This window comes from Penicillium atrosanguineum (genome assembly GCF_028827265.1).
Source record: "Penicillium atrosanguineum strain IBT 20685 chromosome Unknown utg000006l_segment0_segment0, whole genome shotgun sequence".
NCBI classification, from domain to species: domain Eukaryota; kingdom Fungi; phylum Ascomycota; class Eurotiomycetes; order Eurotiales; family Aspergillaceae; genus Penicillium; species Penicillium atrosanguineum.
The window spans coordinates 211,660-229,323 of NW_026623138.1; the positions used below are offsets into that span (position 1 = coordinate 211,660).

The 17,664-nt window shown below is 50.9% G+C and overlaps 8 protein-coding genes across 8 annotated transcripts; 1 reads left to right on the forward strand and 7 right to left on the reverse strand.

Moving 5' to 3' along the window:
- Positions 1-901: 901 nt before the first annotated feature.
- N7443_007181 (uncharacterized protein) lies at positions 902-1,894 on the reverse strand (the record flags this gene model as incomplete). The annotated part of the gene is made up of 1 exon (XM_056887237.1): positions 902-1,894. The coding sequence occupies one exon, from the start codon at positions 1,892-1,894 to the stop codon at positions 902-904; it is 993 nt and encodes a 330-aa protein (XP_056738928.1).
- Positions 1,895-4,009: 2,115 nt separating this feature from the next.
- Positions 4,010-5,811, forward strand: N7443_007182 (GMC family oxidoreductase; the record flags this gene model as incomplete). The annotated part of the gene is made up of 3 exons (XM_056887238.1): positions 4,010-4,049; positions 4,098-4,808; positions 4,859-5,811. 3 exons carry the CDS (start codon positions 4,010-4,012, stop codon positions 5,809-5,811), a joined length of 1,704 nt encoding a protein of 567 aa, XP_056738929.1.
- Positions 5,812-6,199: 388 nt separating this feature from the next.
- On the reverse strand, positions 6,200-7,442 carry N7443_007183 (CAZyme family GH1; the record flags this gene model as incomplete). Its single annotated transcript, XM_056887239.1, has 4 exons — positions 6,200-6,664; positions 6,720-6,991; positions 7,162-7,177; positions 7,389-7,442. 4 exons carry the CDS (start codon positions 7,440-7,442, stop codon positions 6,200-6,202), a joined length of 807 nt encoding a protein of 268 aa, XP_056738930.1.
- A 719-nt stretch (positions 7,443-8,161) lies between these two features.
- N7443_007184 (anoctamin family protein) lies at positions 8,162-10,610 on the reverse strand (the record flags this gene model as incomplete). Its single annotated transcript, XM_056887240.1, has 5 exons — positions 8,162-9,436; positions 9,484-9,915; positions 9,971-10,259; positions 10,324-10,477; positions 10,529-10,610. 5 exons carry the CDS (start codon positions 10,608-10,610, stop codon positions 8,162-8,164), a joined length of 2,232 nt encoding a protein of 743 aa, XP_056738931.1.
- Positions 10,611-11,030: 420 nt separating this feature from the next.
- Positions 11,031-11,938, reverse strand: N7443_007185 (RTA1 domain-containing protein; the record flags this gene model as incomplete). Its single annotated transcript, XM_056887241.1, has 2 exons — positions 11,031-11,689; positions 11,770-11,938. The coding sequence occupies 2 exons, from the start codon at positions 11,936-11,938 to the stop codon at positions 11,031-11,033; spliced, it is 828 nt and encodes a 275-aa protein (XP_056738932.1).
- Positions 11,939-12,515: 577 nt separating this feature from the next.
- On the reverse strand, positions 12,516-13,711 carry N7443_007186 (Polyketide synthase enoylreductase; the record flags this gene model as incomplete). The annotated part of the gene is made up of 3 exons (XM_056887242.1): positions 12,516-12,867; positions 12,942-13,152; positions 13,345-13,711. The coding sequence occupies 3 exons, from the start codon at positions 13,709-13,711 to the stop codon at positions 12,516-12,518; spliced, it is 930 nt and encodes a 309-aa protein (XP_056738933.1).
- A 206-nt stretch (positions 13,712-13,917) lies between these two features.
- Positions 13,918-14,525, reverse strand: N7443_007187 (Six-hairpin glycosidase; the record flags this gene model as incomplete). Its single annotated transcript, XM_056887243.1, has 2 exons — positions 13,918-14,384; positions 14,507-14,525. 2 exons carry the CDS (start codon positions 14,523-14,525, stop codon positions 13,918-13,920), a joined length of 486 nt encoding a protein of 161 aa, XP_056738934.1.
- An 87-nt stretch (positions 14,526-14,612) lies between these two features.
- On the reverse strand, positions 14,613-17,258 carry N7443_007188 (uncharacterized protein; the record flags this gene model as incomplete). Its single annotated transcript, XM_056887244.1, has 5 exons — positions 14,613-15,654; positions 15,717-15,783; positions 15,844-16,746; positions 16,904-17,108; positions 17,178-17,258. 5 exons carry the CDS (start codon positions 17,256-17,258, stop codon positions 14,613-14,615), a joined length of 2,298 nt encoding a protein of 765 aa, XP_056738935.1.
- Positions 17,259-17,664: the final 406 nt, after the last annotated feature.

Here is a 17,664-nt window from a genome sequence, read left to right on the forward strand (position 1 = left end):
TTACATGGTTACAAATCCATGGCACCTTGAAGCAGTGAAGTTTCTACTGACCCGAGGCGCTGACCTCCATGCTACAAATTTGAAGGGAAGTTACCGTCTTCCACGAATTGATGATTTTTTGGCGATGCTCACGGTAGACAGAAAGAAAGTAGGGGATGTGAAAGGCCTACGGCTACGGATGAGATGAAAGCGCAGGATGAAATGGTGAATGCTCTTCTGGATGCAGCAGGGGATGAAAGTATGATGGATACGCCAAACGAGACTGGTAGAACGCCGCGACAGTTGCGGTCTGAAAAAAGAGATAAGTGGCTGGAAATAGATCTGCGTTTCAAGAATGAGCGACGCCGGGGTCGTGCATTAGTGACTCGGGTTTCAAAGGGTTTAATGCCCATTAACTTATGGATATCTCATTCGAATGATAATTGTATGATTGTACACATATTAGCACAGCCGAAGCTGGCAATGGAGTATAGTGCAGTATTGACAGTAAAAGCGTAAAGCGTAAGGCGTAAGACGTAAACTTAGGACGTAGCTATACAGAAAGTGGCAACCTCAGCAGTATGAGATTCATATGGACAACTTGTTGACATGCCCTATGTCGACCATTTGTTTTTGTCCTATATCGACCGTGGAGTCAACCTGGTGTTGTATACAGTGACACATGCCGCCGGATGGGGCGACAAGGTATTTTGCCTTGGCACTTCAAGTCGGCAGATGCACGTGGCGTGTCCCCGGACAACCACGACAAGATACTGAGCGTAGATTCCGAATGACAGGACCGGTCGTGCACAGAGCGACATGCCCGAGGACCCTGAGCAGGGATTTGCCAGCGGCAGGTGCACAGCGTGAATCGCAACTTATGTACGAAATGAGAAGAGAGATTGGCTGTGGAACCTCCCAATCAAGGTGGTTGTGAATTATCGGTCGAATTCGTCGAAGGGCGCATTCGTCGTTCGGACATGGGCAAGCTCTCCAGGGAGATGTTGTTCCAAGCACTCATACCACGAGGCACGCGCGATTCAGCCGGCATGGCGTGAGTGACGTCCGACGTAAGCTGCGACGGGTCCACAAAGCCTGGGTACTCTTCATGCTCGGTGGATGTGGGCTGGGAGCGATTGGTCTGCACGAGGGAGACAAGCTTTCCAAGGACACCAAACTCGAGCTTCAGTTTAATGCTGTAGACCATCGGTTTCAACGTCGTCTGCAGCGAGTAGTATCCAATATATTCGACCACGAGCAGGGCGACATCCATCAGAATAATGACAAAGTTGATAGCCAACAGCTCGTACATAATCCTCGATCGCCGCTGATCTTTGTTTGGCATCAATTTGAGTAATTTGACTGTTTCGTGGATGTAGATGCCTGATATCACAAACTCCTGGAGACAGAACCAAGCTAGCTGCAGGCGCTCTACGACATTGTAGCCTCGGATGAAAGGAAGGGTTTGGACATAGGCGGTGGAGAAAGTGAGGATGGTGGTGGGGATCAGAAGAATAAAGGCGTCAACGATGATGAGCCAGAGCACGAATCGCAGGATCCGACTGTTCTGGACCACCAAATGGAGACGTGAGTATAGAACTACTGACTGACCCGGCACCATGACATAGAAGCCAATGGTGGATATCGTGAGTGACAGCCATGTTGGCGCGAGGTTGAAAAATACCAGAATATAGCCAATCGTATGGGGGATGACACCCAGCACGACGGATAGTAACAAGGACCAAAAGTAGAGGCCACGATAATGCTGAAAAGTCAGAAACAAGAGGATGAACAGTTCAATGGCATTATACAATGCGATGGACGAGAAGACGATCATGAGAATGCGAATCGTCAAGCTGTGACCATGATAGCCATCGATGATGCCATCCGGAGGCGAGTTGAGTTCGTCCGGCATGGTCTAGGCTCCACGCTATGGAATGCGCGAGCTGCAAGGCGTTGTAGATCGTCAAGCCCCGCTTGGTAAAAACCCCCGGTCGTATGCCTTCTTTGAGTGAACCGATTTCACCGCCATTATCATACTAGAGGTGGAACATCTAGGCGAGTGTCGAATCCGACGATCTCTAGGCGGAGTTGGAAGGGTTCGCACAGGCCGGCGAATTTCGCAAAGGGCGAATGCGGAACGCGCGAATGCGAGAGCAATTGTCACCGGAGTTCAGGTCGCGCAAGGTCGCTTCCCGCCAAGTTGATTGTTCGGATGCAACTTCAACGAGAAAGTCACTGGGAGTGCCGCAAAAAGTGAGTCGAGTCGAGTCGCGTGGGAGACAAAAGCAGGAAAAGCGGAGGAGAGGAGCCCGCAGTGGGTTCGAGACCCAGTTTCTCCAGTAGGTCCGCTACGACGAACGGCGAACGGCGAACGGCGAACAGTGAACAGTGAACAGTGAACAGTGAACGGTGAACTTGAGAGAGCGTTGCAAGTAGAGAAAAGAGAGGACAGCCCGAAGCAGAGACAGAAAAGGACGGAAAAGGTAAAAGGAGGAGAGTGTCAAACTCTTTTTTTTTTCCTTTTCCTGGGGCAACCGAGCAGCCGAGAAAATCCTCGCGGGGGCAACTCGCCTTTTTTCCCTGAGCTTTGGGTCCTCGCCACTGTCCCTTGCCGACCTCGGATCGCGTTTACTGACTATTTGACCCTGCGCTTACACCTTCCCTACGTCGACCTCAGGCCATGCTGCCATGCTGCCATGCTGCCATGCTCAGTCTTCCGGCATTTCCGACATCCCCGACATGCCGTCATGCCTGTCGTCACCTCAAGAGGGTGGTCACCCCGAGGTACGCGTTCGGGCTCATGATGATCGTCGCGGGCCCAAGCATTACGGCACAATGGAGTTGGAGAGCTGATCAGAGTTGCCGGTACCTGGATAGTTGAGTGGTGGACCTGCCAAATCGCGCGGCATTGGCCAATAATTAGTTCGTCGGAGTTGCAGTGAGTTCAGCAAGAACGAGTCCCGGCTGTTTTGGAACTCGGTATCAAGGCCGTCAGCCTGTAGGAAAGGCTGGAGTCTCGCACCGTCAATCAACACGGGAGTTCCTAGGCCATGATCTTTGGCAGAGACCCGGGACCGAATCCTCAGATGAGGCGACCTAGGTATCCCGTAGATTTGCCGACTCGGCCGGCGGTTCCGATGTCGTTCTACGGTTCATGATTTCCGGGTTCACCCCCGCGCTGAGTTCTCTATCAAAGGTCCCCTCGTATGAAAAGACTTACTTTTGGGACCGTCGCCGAGTCCGCCGAGCCTCGTATTCAACACGGGCCCAAAGGAGCGGCTGACTCTGCCCCACAAACCCGACCCCGCTTCCACTGACCTGTCCCAGTCCATTCGGAGAGTGGCGTGGATCTATTTTCCTTACTTTGGGGGGGTTGATAATCTGATGAGATGAGATGGAGATGGAGATTTCACTGGGCTTGTACAGGTCGACTTGTCGACTTTAGAATCTACGAGCATAATAAAGTAAACGCATCCCGCTGATCATGCTGCACCTGCCACTGCACTTGCCGATCTTCTCCTGCCCAGGTGTGTCCCGCCTACATAATCGAGGAAATAAAGAGAAATCGACCATGACAAAAGAGGTGAGCATGGCGAAGGTATAGAGGAAAGCTCGGTTAACTCTGCTAGGGATATTGCTGACCACCTTGCCCCTCACCGAAATATGCACGATGCTTCCAAGGCGCCTATCTTATCCTAGCCAGTCAAGTCTATATCTAGCGCGCGTCCACTTAGTTACATTCCCCAGTTTCACACCGTAAATAGACCCGTAGATAGACCCACCACCAAGCGGGACGGTACGTTACCACCAATGGGTTACATTCTTGATCTCGAGCACCGGCCGACTAACTCAGTCCGGTCTATCGTCAAGCCAAATTGGGCGTTTGAGGTGACGAAGCTGCAGAAGAGGGGGGCGAGTCCCAAGTACTGGCAATCTGCTGGGACCAGATGATAAGCGAGGAAGTCCCCAGAATCCCAGACTGTGTGGCATTCCAAGCATCCACACCCTGCAAGTAGAAAGCTTCAACATGGCATCTGAGCAGAGCTACGACTTTATCGTTGTCGGAAGTCGGTCATTCCGCATCTCCCGTTGAAATGTGTCTAACTCAGTAACAGGTGGCCCAGCTGGGTGCGCGGTGGCCTCGCAATTGGCGCAATCAGCCAAGAAACCGAGCGTGCTCCTGCTGGAAGCCGGTGGTCCTAATGACGACAATTCACTACGCGTTGATGGCAAGCGCTGGCAAACATTCACGCAAGAAGGCATGAATTGGGGGTACAAGACAGTGGCCCAAAAGCACTTGAACGGGCGAGAATTGGACTACTCTCGTGGAAAGGGTCTCGGAGGTAGCTCTGCCATCAACTTCGGAGTGTACGCAGTCGGAGCCCGCGACGACTATGATGAATGGGCATCGGTCGTCGGCGATGACACTTTTTCTTGGAAGAACATCCAAACCCGGTTCAAGAAACTCGAGACCTTCAATGGGACCTTTGATGTCGCCGAGAACCAGAAATATGCCAGTCCCAAGGCCAGTGATCACGGCACCGAGGGAGTCCTCGGTGTTGGATATGCGAAGGAATGGGACCAGGATCTGCCTTTGGTGCTGGATGCCTTTGAACAGGCTGGCTTCCCTAAAAATGAGGACCACAACTCGGGCAATCCGATTGGAATGGGTCTTTGCATCAACTCTTGTCGCAATGGTGTGAGAAGCACTGCCGCCGATCTGCTTCTCGGCCACACGAACCTAGTCATCGTCACCAACAGCCCAGTGTCGCGCGTTATCATGAAAGGCAAGAGAGCTGTTGGCGTTGAGGCCAACGGTCAGCAATGTAAGTCTAATACCATAAACTCACACATCCAAATGTCTAAACAGGACCAGACCACGCAAGCAAGGAAATAATCATCTCCGCCGGATCCCTCGACACACCCAAGATCCTGATGCACTCAGGAATCGGCCCAGCAGACCAGCTGTCGAAATTCAACATCCCCGTAATCCACGACTCCCCAGCCGTCGGCCAAGGCCTCCGTGACCACATCTTCGCCCCAGTAATCGTAACACGGAACCCAGCAACCAACGACCGCAATGCCTTCTTCAAAGACACCGGCGCCATGTCCGCAGCGACAACCCAATGGCAAAAAGACAATACAGGCCCCTGGGCACGCTACAACTGCCAAATCTGCATCGGTTGGCTCAAATCCGACAATCTAACATCCCTTCCAGAGTTCAAAGCTCTCCCGCCATCAGTCCAGGAGTTCATGAACCGCGAGACAATTCCACATTACGAGATGATCAATTTCCCAATCCACAACGCCTACCCAGACATGTTCCAAGACTACAGCTACCTCTGTCTAGCAGTGATGATGATGAACGAACAATCCATCGGCGAAGTCCGTCTCCAATCATCCAACCCGTCAGAGCCGCTCCTCTTCGACCCGAAGTTCCTGGAACATCCCTTCGACCGAAAAGCTAGTATAGTGATCTACAAACACCTAATGGAAGTAGTGAATCACCCCTCGTTCGCAAAAGATACCGTTTCGACAATGCTAGGCGCTGCGTCGGATTCGGATGAGGACATCCTCGAGTTCTGGCGGAATAATATCTCTTCGACGTGGCACATGACTGGAACTGCGAAGATGGGCAAGGTCGGGGATGCTGATGCGGTCGTCGATCATCGGTTTAGGGTTATTGGGGTTGACGGGTTGAGAGTGGCGGATATGAGCTGTGTGCCTGTTTTGACAAATAATCATACGCAGGCTACGGCTTATGTGACTGGGGCCACGGCTGCGGATGTGTTGTTGGAGGAGTATGGCCTTGCTGAGATTACCAAGTAGGCGATGATCTAATTTAAACAGGTTCATAACTATAGCTTGGATAGAACGATGAATCTCATTAACTCCCCATTCTACTTGTAGTTGGTTGTGAGCTTGAAGTTCGAGTAGCTTATCTAAACATGTCAAAACTGGAGTGGTGCATTGGATATAATGTATGATCCGAGCCCTTAAATCGATGTGATACTCCAGAGACAGCATAGCGCAGAAAAAGAAGCACAAAACACCACCGAGCCGCGCAAGCTAGAATAGAAAGTCACACACGCCACACACCGCTACTGAATAACGAAAAGCAGCCAGGATTAGGAAGAAGAGATGAGGGGACATGGAGACGAGACAAGTGGGCATAAAGACACTGGATATCGACATAGGGGAATTAAACATATACTAGTTAAGCCATTGGAAGGTGGCCTTCTTGCTTAGCGACAGCGTCGGAGCCATCCTGGCCCTCGTCGCCGCGGACACGCTTGCTAGGCTGGAAGTTATTGCCCATGAAGCTTCCGTCGTCGGGGTGCTTGCGCATACCGAGACCGGCAACAGCGATGCGGTTGAGAGAGTTCATATCGTCGTTTGCTGAGCCGGGGTGTTGGGGCTGTTGGCTGGCAGCGGATGGTCCGCTTAGACCGGCAGCGAGAGTGAGTTCATGGCGAGGGGGTTGGCTCAGATCGATGTTTGGGGGAAGGTCAGGAACCTCGGCCTGCGCATCCATGAGGCGAGATTGGAGATTAATGACATACTCCCGCAACGAGTAATTCTCGCCGATCAGGTGCTTGAGCTGGTCGCGAATATTTTCTGTTTGCTTGTTCTCTTCTTCAAGCTTGCGGATATATGTTTCTTTTCGTTGGCGGAAAGCGCGCTGGTAGAGAGTGAGTGCAAATCCCTATGACAAGGATACTGGAGTAATGTATTACCTGAGCGGCGCGGTTCTGAGCAGCTCGCTTGGACGTTGACAGCTCGCGCTTGCCATATGCCTTGGAACTGCCATCGTCGGGCGACCCTGGATGGGGCTGAGTGGGTGTTTGGGGAGCCGCATTCATCATGGCAGCTCCCGAGATAGCAGGGTCAATGTTGGCCTGGTCGCGGGGACTGGCCGTGTTAGGCTGGAGATGCTGTTGCGGGGGGCCACCCTGAGGGCGACCCTGTTGCAACTGGTGCTGAGCGGCGAGAAGCTGATCATGGAGCACTGTATCAACAGTAAGTTAGCTCATATCGACGCGTTTAGTCAATTCCTCAACGCGACCAGTTCGCCACAAGCGGCGAAGGCTGAAGTCCGGTGCATCTTCACGGACCTACTTCGCCTTCACCGGCTAACAATTGAACATTCAAAGCGATCGCATTGACATAGTCACTTACCCTGATCCGCATGGTCCTATACTCAGCACGTTAGTATATATCAAAGCACGCAATGGCATAAAACCGGAGGACGCGGGAAGGCGCTCGGTCGCCGGCGACGCGTCCTCAAGCCAGTGGCAGATCGACTTGCACCCAACGCGAACGTCATGTACACGGCGCCATCGCATCGAAGTACTCGGCGCGGGAAGACGATCTGATGACAAACGCGTCGAGGATAGGCTGCTTACCTGAGCAGAAGACTGCATACTGGGATGCGGCGCTGGAGCCAGCGCAGGCTGCATCGATGAAGGGGAGATCGGATAGACTGATGAAGAATTGGGCACTGATTAAACAGCGCACTTCCAATTCTCAGAAAATGACTGGTGAAGAGAGCTTTTTGGTTGTAGAGCTGAATGAGGTAAGCAGTTCGAGATGCTGTAAGCGGAGGTGGGAAAGAGAGATTACTAACTATCCTGACTCAGGAGGGCGGAGGGGCGTCTTTGAGGCCGGATTACGCGTTACGTAAGGTGTGATGGCGTAAGCGAGGGCCGGATCAGGTGGGCGGTAGCGGTCGCGGTGGGACGTCTCCGGTCTTCTGTCGGCAGTATTGTAAACTTGCGGGGGGATCGGGTTTAGGTATAGAGCAAGCTAGTCTAGCAGGACCTACTTCAGTAGTTTAGGTCTATGGGTAGCCTCATGGGCCTTTATCTGCCATGAGCACTATCTCATAGTGTTCTCTATCTTGTTACGCCGCATGCAGCTAGGCTTCTTTTTTACTAGCCTCCTGACGTCACTAGTCCGCCTTCAATAGCAACCATTCTAACGCCTGAGGCTCTCAACTACAGCTGATGCGGCCAAGTCCATGCAATTTTGTTTTAGTCATAAGTATATCCAAATTCAACCCCCGAGTATACACAAAACATGCTGTGCTACAATAAAACTCTCATGAAACGCGTTTACTGAGCCTCCCCTGTAATGTTCACCCAAACAACAACCGAGAGTCTGACAGTGACACTACAGTCTATTGCTGCTTCTTTGCACTTCCACTGCTGGGTTGGGCTCGGATGATTCCAGCACCGATCTCTGCTGACTCCGTCCATCCGTGCTGACGCTGCCAAAACCGCTCGGCGGGGTCTGTATCATGCATAGATGACCGCCGGGCATCATCCTCGAGAGCGGAGCGTGAGATCTCCGGTGTTTCAGGCAGTGTGTCATCTTTGTCCGACTGCAGGTCTTTCTCCGTATCGGTAGTAACAGTCGAGTCCAAGTACCGCTTGCGCATGAGGTAACGCTCGGCACGTTCCTTGCGGGCGTGTGGTGGCTCGAGCCTGGTCATGGCCGTCTGCACCGCATACCTTATGATCAGATAGAGGTGCTCAGAAAAGAATATAACCAGCAAAAGTGCCCAGCCCCTAATATCTGTCACGTCACCATTGGGGCCGTGATGCGGGTTTCCACTAAACAGATATACGAGAGCAGCACTAGTGATGCTGCCAACCCAAGACAGGAAGCCGAGGGTATCAAGCCAGGGGCCAATGGTGTCAGCCCGTAGAGGTGTGGGTCGCTGGAACTCCATACAGATCTTAAAGAAGTCGGATCGAAGCTCGATCCAGTTGTTGATGAAGAACGAGACAGGGACCAATGGCCATACGGGCGAGAACAGTGCCAGATATCCGAATTGGATGCACATCTCACGCAGGTCATCAGTAACCTCGTATTCAGACAGCTCGACTTCATTGCGCACACGCTTCAAAAATTCCTTCTCCTCGGCAGGATCATCGTAGGTCATTATTGGTGACCGCTCAGGGGAACCCTTGTCACCGTTCTGTCCAGCCTTGCCATTGCCATTGCCATTGCCATTGCGCTTTTTGTACTCTTTGTACTTGCGGAATGCATGCTGCTTCAGATATGGCACTATAGTCTCCATGGCCAATCCGACAATTTGAGCAGTGACGGTGAAATAGATGACCTGATTACGCAGTCGAGCTGGGTCGATCTGGAAGTGCGACTTTTTCGATTCGCAGTGCTCTTTGGACACGAACGGACGAACAGTCAATCGGAACACATCCAAGTAAGGAACAATCCGGCTGGCGAAAGGTACGTAAACAAAGGCTGTAAGCAGGACCGGAAGATACGAGGTGATAAAGTTGATAACGAAAACCTTCTGGGTCAGTGCAACATCATATCCGTCATTGGTTTCGTGGTTCTCAAAGTCGTTCAATTTAGTGGCAATCGACATGAGAACGGCACTGATGGTCGGGACACCTGCGGAGACGAGAATGGTGGGAATGAAGACCTGAATCGTTAGACATGATCAAACACGGGCGCAACGAACAGCCATACCAAATAAGTCTTGAAAGGACCGTTGTACAGTTCCGAGATGAAGATCTCAATTGCAAAGCAAGTCGCAATGATGACTCCCAATGCAATCGCAGCAAGAATTGCAAATGGGATCTGTAGCAACTGCCGCTGCATTCGCTTGGTCGCAGGGAAGATCCCTCGCATCTCACCGGTGCCTTCATCACGAACATGCTTCTCAGGCTTGAACTCGCGTCGGGGAGTCTGAACGACCGAGAGACCCTTGGTTTGCCACCGACAGCTCAGGTCTACTTCTTGGCGCTTCCAGTATTCAACAAAGATGATGCACCAAAGGGAGTTTACGGCAGTGTAAATAACTGAATAGCCGCCAAGGAAAAACCAGCAGGAAAATCCGAATACAGCGGGGAAAATCAAGAAGCGGAAGTAGGACTGTAAGAATGAGAAGTAGAACCCAACCTGCGAAGAATATCAGCGACCTGCTAACAGCACGTTTAAGACAATGTGTGCATACACTCTCTCCGAACTTATCCCGAATCTGATCCAGGTCCTCGTCTGAGAGGAAGGTCTTCTTGCTCCAGTCGCGCATCCATTTCTTATTGGTTTCCTCGTCGTGGAGAGGGAAGACATTCGTAACATTCTTCCACTCGCCGTGGTTAGGGGTGATTCCGGCACCGCCCTCCTCCGCGGGGAGGGTGATCATCTGGTTGATAACCCGCAGACGCTCTGCCTCGGTGGCCGGCTCGATAGATCCAGCGGAATCGGGCTCAGCATTAAGGATACCATAGAGCCAGTCGCGTACCCTAGGAGGCAGCAGATTAGCGCTGTCGCTCACCTTGGAGCAGCTCAACCGGAAGCTCAACTCACCGCGACCGATACACCGCCCTCTTCAGCCGCTTGCTGGTGGCACGCACGAAGATGAGAAGAGATGTCTCATCACCCTGTCGCACCTCAGTCTGCAGCCCAACGCTCGTGAGCGTCCGGAGCAGCTTCTCCAGCTCTTGGATCGCTTGTGATTGATCTGCACGGCCAGTTAGCCCCGATCGGACGGCAACCACGGGAGTTTACTCACCGACATTGCCGAAGCTGTAGCGAACGACGTAATCCACGTCGAGATTGTATCGGAGGGCGTTTGCCTCGCTCGTGGTCGCCATTGTAAATGTTGTGGAGGGGAAAGAAAAAGGCGGAGTGAAGCTCAAGTCCGATTGCGCGGTTCAACGACGTCACTCGGAAAGCTTGGCCCAGCAGAGATCACAGCCACAGCGTGACCTTGTCTTGTCCAATGATTTGGTCCCTTTTTGCTTTTCCAGATATTTTCCGAATAACTGGTTATTGCGCAAGTCATCTATTTTACTTGGCATACGCTATGATACAGAATGTGGGATCCGTGGCTTGAAATATATCATGATCGTCATATTGCGCAAACAGGTTTATTCTTAGCATCCACCGCTTCTATGAAATTGCCTCGCCGGTATACATTTTCCACTGCAAACACACAATGCTAGAATGACCAGACCAGTCGCTGTTCAGTAATCTACTGATCTCAGGTTCATGATACAAAGAGGGCGGGATGACTACCTGTTCAATAATTGCATGGAAGAATCCCTTCTCCCGCAATAGAGCCCATGTAGATACCACAAGTAGAAGACTACCATGAGCAGAAACATCAAAGACGCATCAAACACATAGAGAGGCCACTCTGTGATGACGAGATAGCCATCTTGATTCACGGACTGCATCACAAATTCGACAATACGGTAGATGTTGCGCACGAGGACGGCAGTGGATGTCATGTACAACATGTTGAGACAGGACTGCCAGGGCAGGTGTATGACAGGGCAAGACTCTGCGGCATATGCTCGCATCCTCTTATTGAAAATCCCGCAACAAACAATGAAGAAAATGAACACGATGATCTGCAGAATAAGGCCAGCGATAATGATATAATCGGCAATTAAAGTGAGGTTCTCATTCCCCAACAAACCGGCAGCATTTCCTTGAATCATGAAACATGTGAAATCACCAGTAATGAAAATCCAGGTGGCCCATCGCATGGGAATGGGCGAGAGATCTTCGGCATGAACAGCACAGACTATGCGAGAATAGACCATATAGAGCGTCGCGGCGAAGCCGAGGGGAGGGATAACCAGGAAGATAGACGGTAGAAGGTATAGGATCAAGCTACCGGTGTTGGAAGAAGCAGCTGCTCGAGTGACATAACCAAATATTTCACCTACCAGGACAGCAGAGTCAGTAAAAGTTCATGAAGGTTTTCGTCAGCCAATTCTGCAGAAAAAGCGCGGCGGAACTCACAGACGCCGCCAACTATAAATGGAATGGTAAACAATGCCTTGGTCTTGTATAATCTCCAGCAGTGGAATGAGGTCACAATAGTAAATAGGCCGAAGAATATCACAGAGAGCGGTAGGCTAGGAACATATCTCCACAAATACACTCCCTGATAGGTCTGAAGTGTTGGCATAGTTGGCCGCAAGGGAGAATAGTCTGGCGCAGCCAATTTTCCATATCTAGAATCAATCGTCTCTCTCTTGTCCTTCTTCCATTCTTCATACTGACATTGTCTGCCATTAGTATACAAAAACTTCACTTAGCTCGTTTCACCTAGAATACTAAATGATATCTGGCACGCTACTTCCTATATTAAGTACTATCTTCCCAGAGAGAACTATCTTTCCAGACAGAGCGACCCTGTGACTAGATAAATGTAAAGTATTGGGTAGGCAGTAGAAAAGTATGAACGGGCAGTACATATAGACATAAAACTGCTGTAAGCGGGTGAGCAGCATGCCTGCTTATATTTGAAGAAGAATGTGCAGGCTTCCGACAGAAAGCAGATGTCTCGGTATGTACGAGCATGGACTGTTCCATAGAAAGAGATCAAATATGATTCACTGCATACACACAAAGATGCAGCTTTTCTGACAGATTGATTGCTACTTGGAGATATGGATACCTCTTTCAGGCAGTTGAATGGTGCAATAGACAGCCGTGCCAATTGTGTCATCTGCTGCCTTGTAGAGCTCGGAATACGCCCTCATTTATTTGGTGGTCTGCCCGCCGGGCAACACACACTCCACCAACGATACTTGACTTCGACAATCATATATCCGGTTCATCACCAGCCCTGAGCGCTCGATGATATCCTGGAACTCAGCTGGCGTTCTCTCAATGCCATTAATGATGCTCATCATGGTAATATCTCGTTGATGGCTGTATCGGGTGAAGTAACCGTAGTTTGCTGGAAGAGGCTCCGGCGCCGAAGGAATACTTCCTGTAAATCCAGCCGTGGTGTTCATGACCTGGTCACAGATGAGAATTCGGGAATTAGGCTTCATAGCCTCTTTGATGGCTGACAGAATCCGAATACAGTAGTCATCTGACCAATCGTGCCTAGACGCGTCTCGTTGCTCAGTACAATTATAAGGCACACAGGCTATAGGTATCTGCATATCCCCGAAACTTACAAGATATACCGAAGCCAGTAGATATCGGCACCGACAACGGGATTGGAGTTGAAGAAGTCGTGTTCAAGAAACTTGACGCGGCCTGTTTTGAGGGCTTCAGGATTTTCAACCGGCCAAATCGTGCTTTGGGCCTGGGCAAGCGCAGGCGCGCGGTCCTGCACAATAAAGTTGAGGTCTGGGTAAATCTTGGACAGCTGAAGGCAGAATCCCCCTATGTCACACGTATTAAATCTTTTGCCTTAGAAAATCGGGGGAAAAGGAGATTGAAGACGAACCAACTCCGCCGCCGACATCAACAACCTGTGCTCTACCCAGTGATGCCCATGGAAAGTCTGTTCTCACAGTTAATAAGTGCCTTGGTGGCGAGCATCAAGGAGGTTTTGGGTGTGTATTTTGAGCATACCAAACAGATGGGCCACTCCAAACACGCGGCCACCACCAAGCATGGCAAGACCGAAAATATCGAGCTCGGGTCGACGGATGGTCTCCCCTTGAGACTCATCTTGGATGGCAGCAGTCACGTTAGGCCCAAAAGGTCCAGGGTACGCCCCAAATCCGCCATTCTTGAGCTGTGTGCCTGTCGTGCCTTCTTCGAGCCAATTCCACCGTTCCTTGGTTGTTCCGATGGCTTTCTGCCAGGCTGATTCATTGACCGCGTATGAAGAACCAATCTCAGGATCCAAAAGAGCCCGCGGAAGGGCATCAGAGGCAGTATAAAGATCCCAACCGCTGTCAAGACACATTAGCACAAAGCATTGAACCTCAGTCATAGGAAAGAACATACAACATAGAAATGTAAGCCCGTACTGGTTCGTTGTGGACCAGCCCGGCCGATATAGCATTGTTGGCGAAGAGCCCATCTCCCACCTCCTGGAAGATATGGATCGAGCAAAGACACCGCATAATGCGACCTGAAATCCAACAAACGCCCACCATTAGCAACAAGAATCCATACTCCAGGTTAGTTCTCAGCTGGTTACAACATACCAAGCTTTCTTGTCTCGATTCCAACTTTCTCGGCAATATGCTTCATCGAGACTCCCTTGTCGCCGCTCTCAGCCAAGATGTCCGGGATTCGGAGAACTGCTGCAATGTGCAAGCATCTCGCCTCATTATACTGCGATGAGACTTCCAAAAGTCGGCTCGCAGGGGATGAGACTAGCTCGACTAGTTTTCCGGTCGCGCCGATGAGAGTGCGTTGTGCTTCAAATAGCTCACGACTTGGAAGGCTTGCTTCACTTTCATCTACGCTCGTCTGGCTGTTGCCCGAAGACTCAGGAAGCTTCGCCCATTCTGCAATGATGCGGTGGATGCTATCTCGGGTGACATCAGCGAGTTGCAAGAGATGGTGGGCATCACTGAGGGATGGCATGGTGCGTTCCTGGATGTCTGGCCGATAAGGTTTGTTTATGTAGAATGATTCCTGGTCAACATGCATAAGCCCTGGATAGGTATAGATTTCAATTTTGGGTGCGTACAGGGACTTAATCGCTATATATAGCTCAACGGCCCCGGGGGTCTTTGGGGGATGTCCGAGTCCATGTCTGACATAGGGACCGGCGTACACTGCTCAGGCGTGGGCATTTTGGACTTTACTCCGGTTCCTCGACTCAACAGCAGTCAATTCATCGATGTTTCCCCGCTGTAGGCCCATAGGTACATAGCTCATTTCTACTCGAGCAAAAAAGTAGCGAAGTAAGATCCCAATTTCTCCGTGTCGCCCGGAGCCGAACTGATTCCAACCCATAAATCTGGTCGAATGACTACAACTGCACCAGTACGGTGATTGACTCCCCAGGTACTGTGCGCATCATCGTCAGGCGCCCGGTCATCCGACAAGACAATTGCTTTGTCCCTCAAAGCTGCCAGGTCTTCATCACAAGATAACCTCTCGTCAATCTCCCATGGCATGCCCTTGGTTACGAGGACGATGTTGAACATATCCGATCCACCGAACCGCGCGTAGAATTCACTGGACGCCTTGGCCGAGATTTCCTCCGAAAAGACCTTCAGCTGCTGCCGAACGGGACCGAGAAGATTCGATCCAAACACGACCAAGTGAAACCGGCCATCACCAGGGAGTTTGTCATACAAATATCCCGTGTGACTGGCATCAATGCACACGCGGGGGTTTGGTGCCCGCACCCCATCCTTCACCTTCACTGGCGGGGCCTGAGCCCCTTCTCGGCCATTGGCGAGTTTGGGAGAAGGATTCAAACAACTCGTGCCATACGCTGCATCAACTCCGAGAAGGAACTGCCCATACTTGGTGAAGAAATCAAATAGGAATGCTTTTGCCTCTTCACGCGTAAAGGCTGCATTCCCATTCTGCCGATCCTTGGAATGAGATTCGATTAGGAAATCCTCCTTGGATGAGATGAAGGGTTGACGTGTGGCGCCATGTACCCCATTTATCCCATTTATTCCATTTATCCCATTTGTCTTGTGGGTTTCATCAGTATCGAGCCCCCAGTTTGCGCCGAGGTGGTGCAGACTGGCCGTTGGGAGTTGCGAGCTGCAGACAAAGCGAAGATATTTGCCAGAGATTTCAATGATGTTGGCAGCATGCAGACGGCGCTCACGGCTGTAAGTAGGAAGGAGTTTCATGGGGTCGGCCTTGCCTTTAACGCAGAGGCCAAGTTTCCAACCGATATTAGCCGCATCTAAGATGGAGGCGTTCAGACCGAAGGCGCCCATGACGCTATGAACGTGTCTGTTTTTCATAACGACCATGGTTAGTCGGCACTTATAATATTGTAGAAATAGAAAACATACGCTGCATCTCCGACTGAATGAACCCGCTGGTCGGGTGAGGAGAATGATCGAGCAACGCGCTCGCTGACTAGTGGGAATTGAGATTAGTGTTGTCTACTTTTCAAAGAAGCAGAAAGCTAGAACTTACTTTTCCATACGGCAAACCAACTCAAAGGTGCCCCAAATGACAGTTTATATGGAGCGAAGATGCGATTTGCCTCTTCTAGGACTTCCTCGGGAGTGACCGAGTGGACGTCCACCTGGCCGCCAGACTCCGCAAACTTGGGATCCTTTGCTTGTCGGGATGCCGCTAAGGGTCCTGTCTGAGAAATATTCAACTGTGTATAAAGTCTGCTCGGAAGAGTAGTCAGATTTCGAACAGTATATATGTGGAAACGTGCAATAGAAGAAGAGATGAACCACTGACCGAATATACCCATTTCTCTCGGAATGATGACGCAGCCACCATGCTCAGTGCTGATGACCGAGCCAAAAATCCAGGCATGCGGATAGTCTGTCTCGAATTTACAGTCCATGATTCCCCAATAGATATCTGTACTGATTCCATCGAAGGGGATCTCGAGCGAATGCCGAATCGCACTTGACGCCCCGTCGCTCCCGATCAAAAACTTCGCCTGTACCGCTGTTTCTTTCCCCTCTTGATCTTCCAGCACGCACTGGACCGGATAGGCAGCGGGGTCACTTGAGGTTCTTAGTGCAGGGTCTACACTGTACGTCTTGAGCGTGGTGGCACGCTCGACGAGAACCTTGTGCCGTAAGAGATCGCGCACAAACACCCGCTCTATCTGGCCCTGAGTGATGATGTGGAGGCCACGGTAGCGAGAGTCAGACTGATGCGAGTGGCCGTGGTGAAGAAGAGTGCCATTGTGATAGATGGCGGTACGTTCGATCAGCGGGCCTTCCTCGTGAACCTCAGTGGCTAGCCCCCATGTTGATAGAGTCTCGAGATAGCGCGGTTGAACACCATCAGCTCGGCCCGCTACCAAAGGGCCGGTATTTTTGTCTTGGAATTGGTCAATTTGCGTGAAAGCTGAAAGAAAGAGAGATGATATGTATCAATAACATACCAATTATTCGAAATGTAAGGCCCTGTCGAAGGCAACTCAAAGCAACCTCCAACCCACTGGGCCCAGCTATGTCAATCAGATTAAATAATCATACACGATGGGAGTTCGCATCAAACATACCACCACAGATCAGAACGTCGACCTTGTCCGGCGGGTTCCACCAAGCAGGTATCCCGTGCGGTGACGCAACCCCATGATGCAGCGTTGGCCACACGCGCAGGACATTGAAGCCCAGATGATTGTGGCGAGTGGACGTGATGATTTCGTCTGAAGGCACGACCTCGTACCCCAATGCGGCAACATCGCTGCTCTCATTTGTGGGTTCCTGTGGACCAATTTTCTACTCTTAGTCTTGACCGATGTTGAGCATGGAGAGTTGAAAATTTTTATATACCTCTCGGGGGATCCAGTGAGGCTCCTTGGCGGGTTGACGGAAGCCATTTTCGTGGGTGTGAGGACGAATAGAGTGAGCCATTGTGTAGATATGCGAAATGCCTCAAAAAATTTGGGATTTCAGCTTACGATTCGCATGATAGGAAAGTTTCGGGCTAGAATGGTGTTTATAAACCCTGGAATACCTAGGCAGTGATTATCTGTGCTCAAGGTGCGAGTTGCTAGGTAATGCCCAGGTGTACGCCGGTCCTCGGGGTGGATTCGGCTGAGCTCGCTACCAGATGATATCGCCTATCATAACATTGAAGGGAACACCAATGGCGCCTCATCAATAGATATGCGTTTATATATGGTGAAATTGGGATTTGTAAACCTCGTTGTGCCATATATTATATGAATAGATCCCATTTACACATATGGTAGCAGGCATTGATTGAGATAGCGTTTCTCTGGAGTGGGTAGACACTAATATGTACATGGATCCAAGC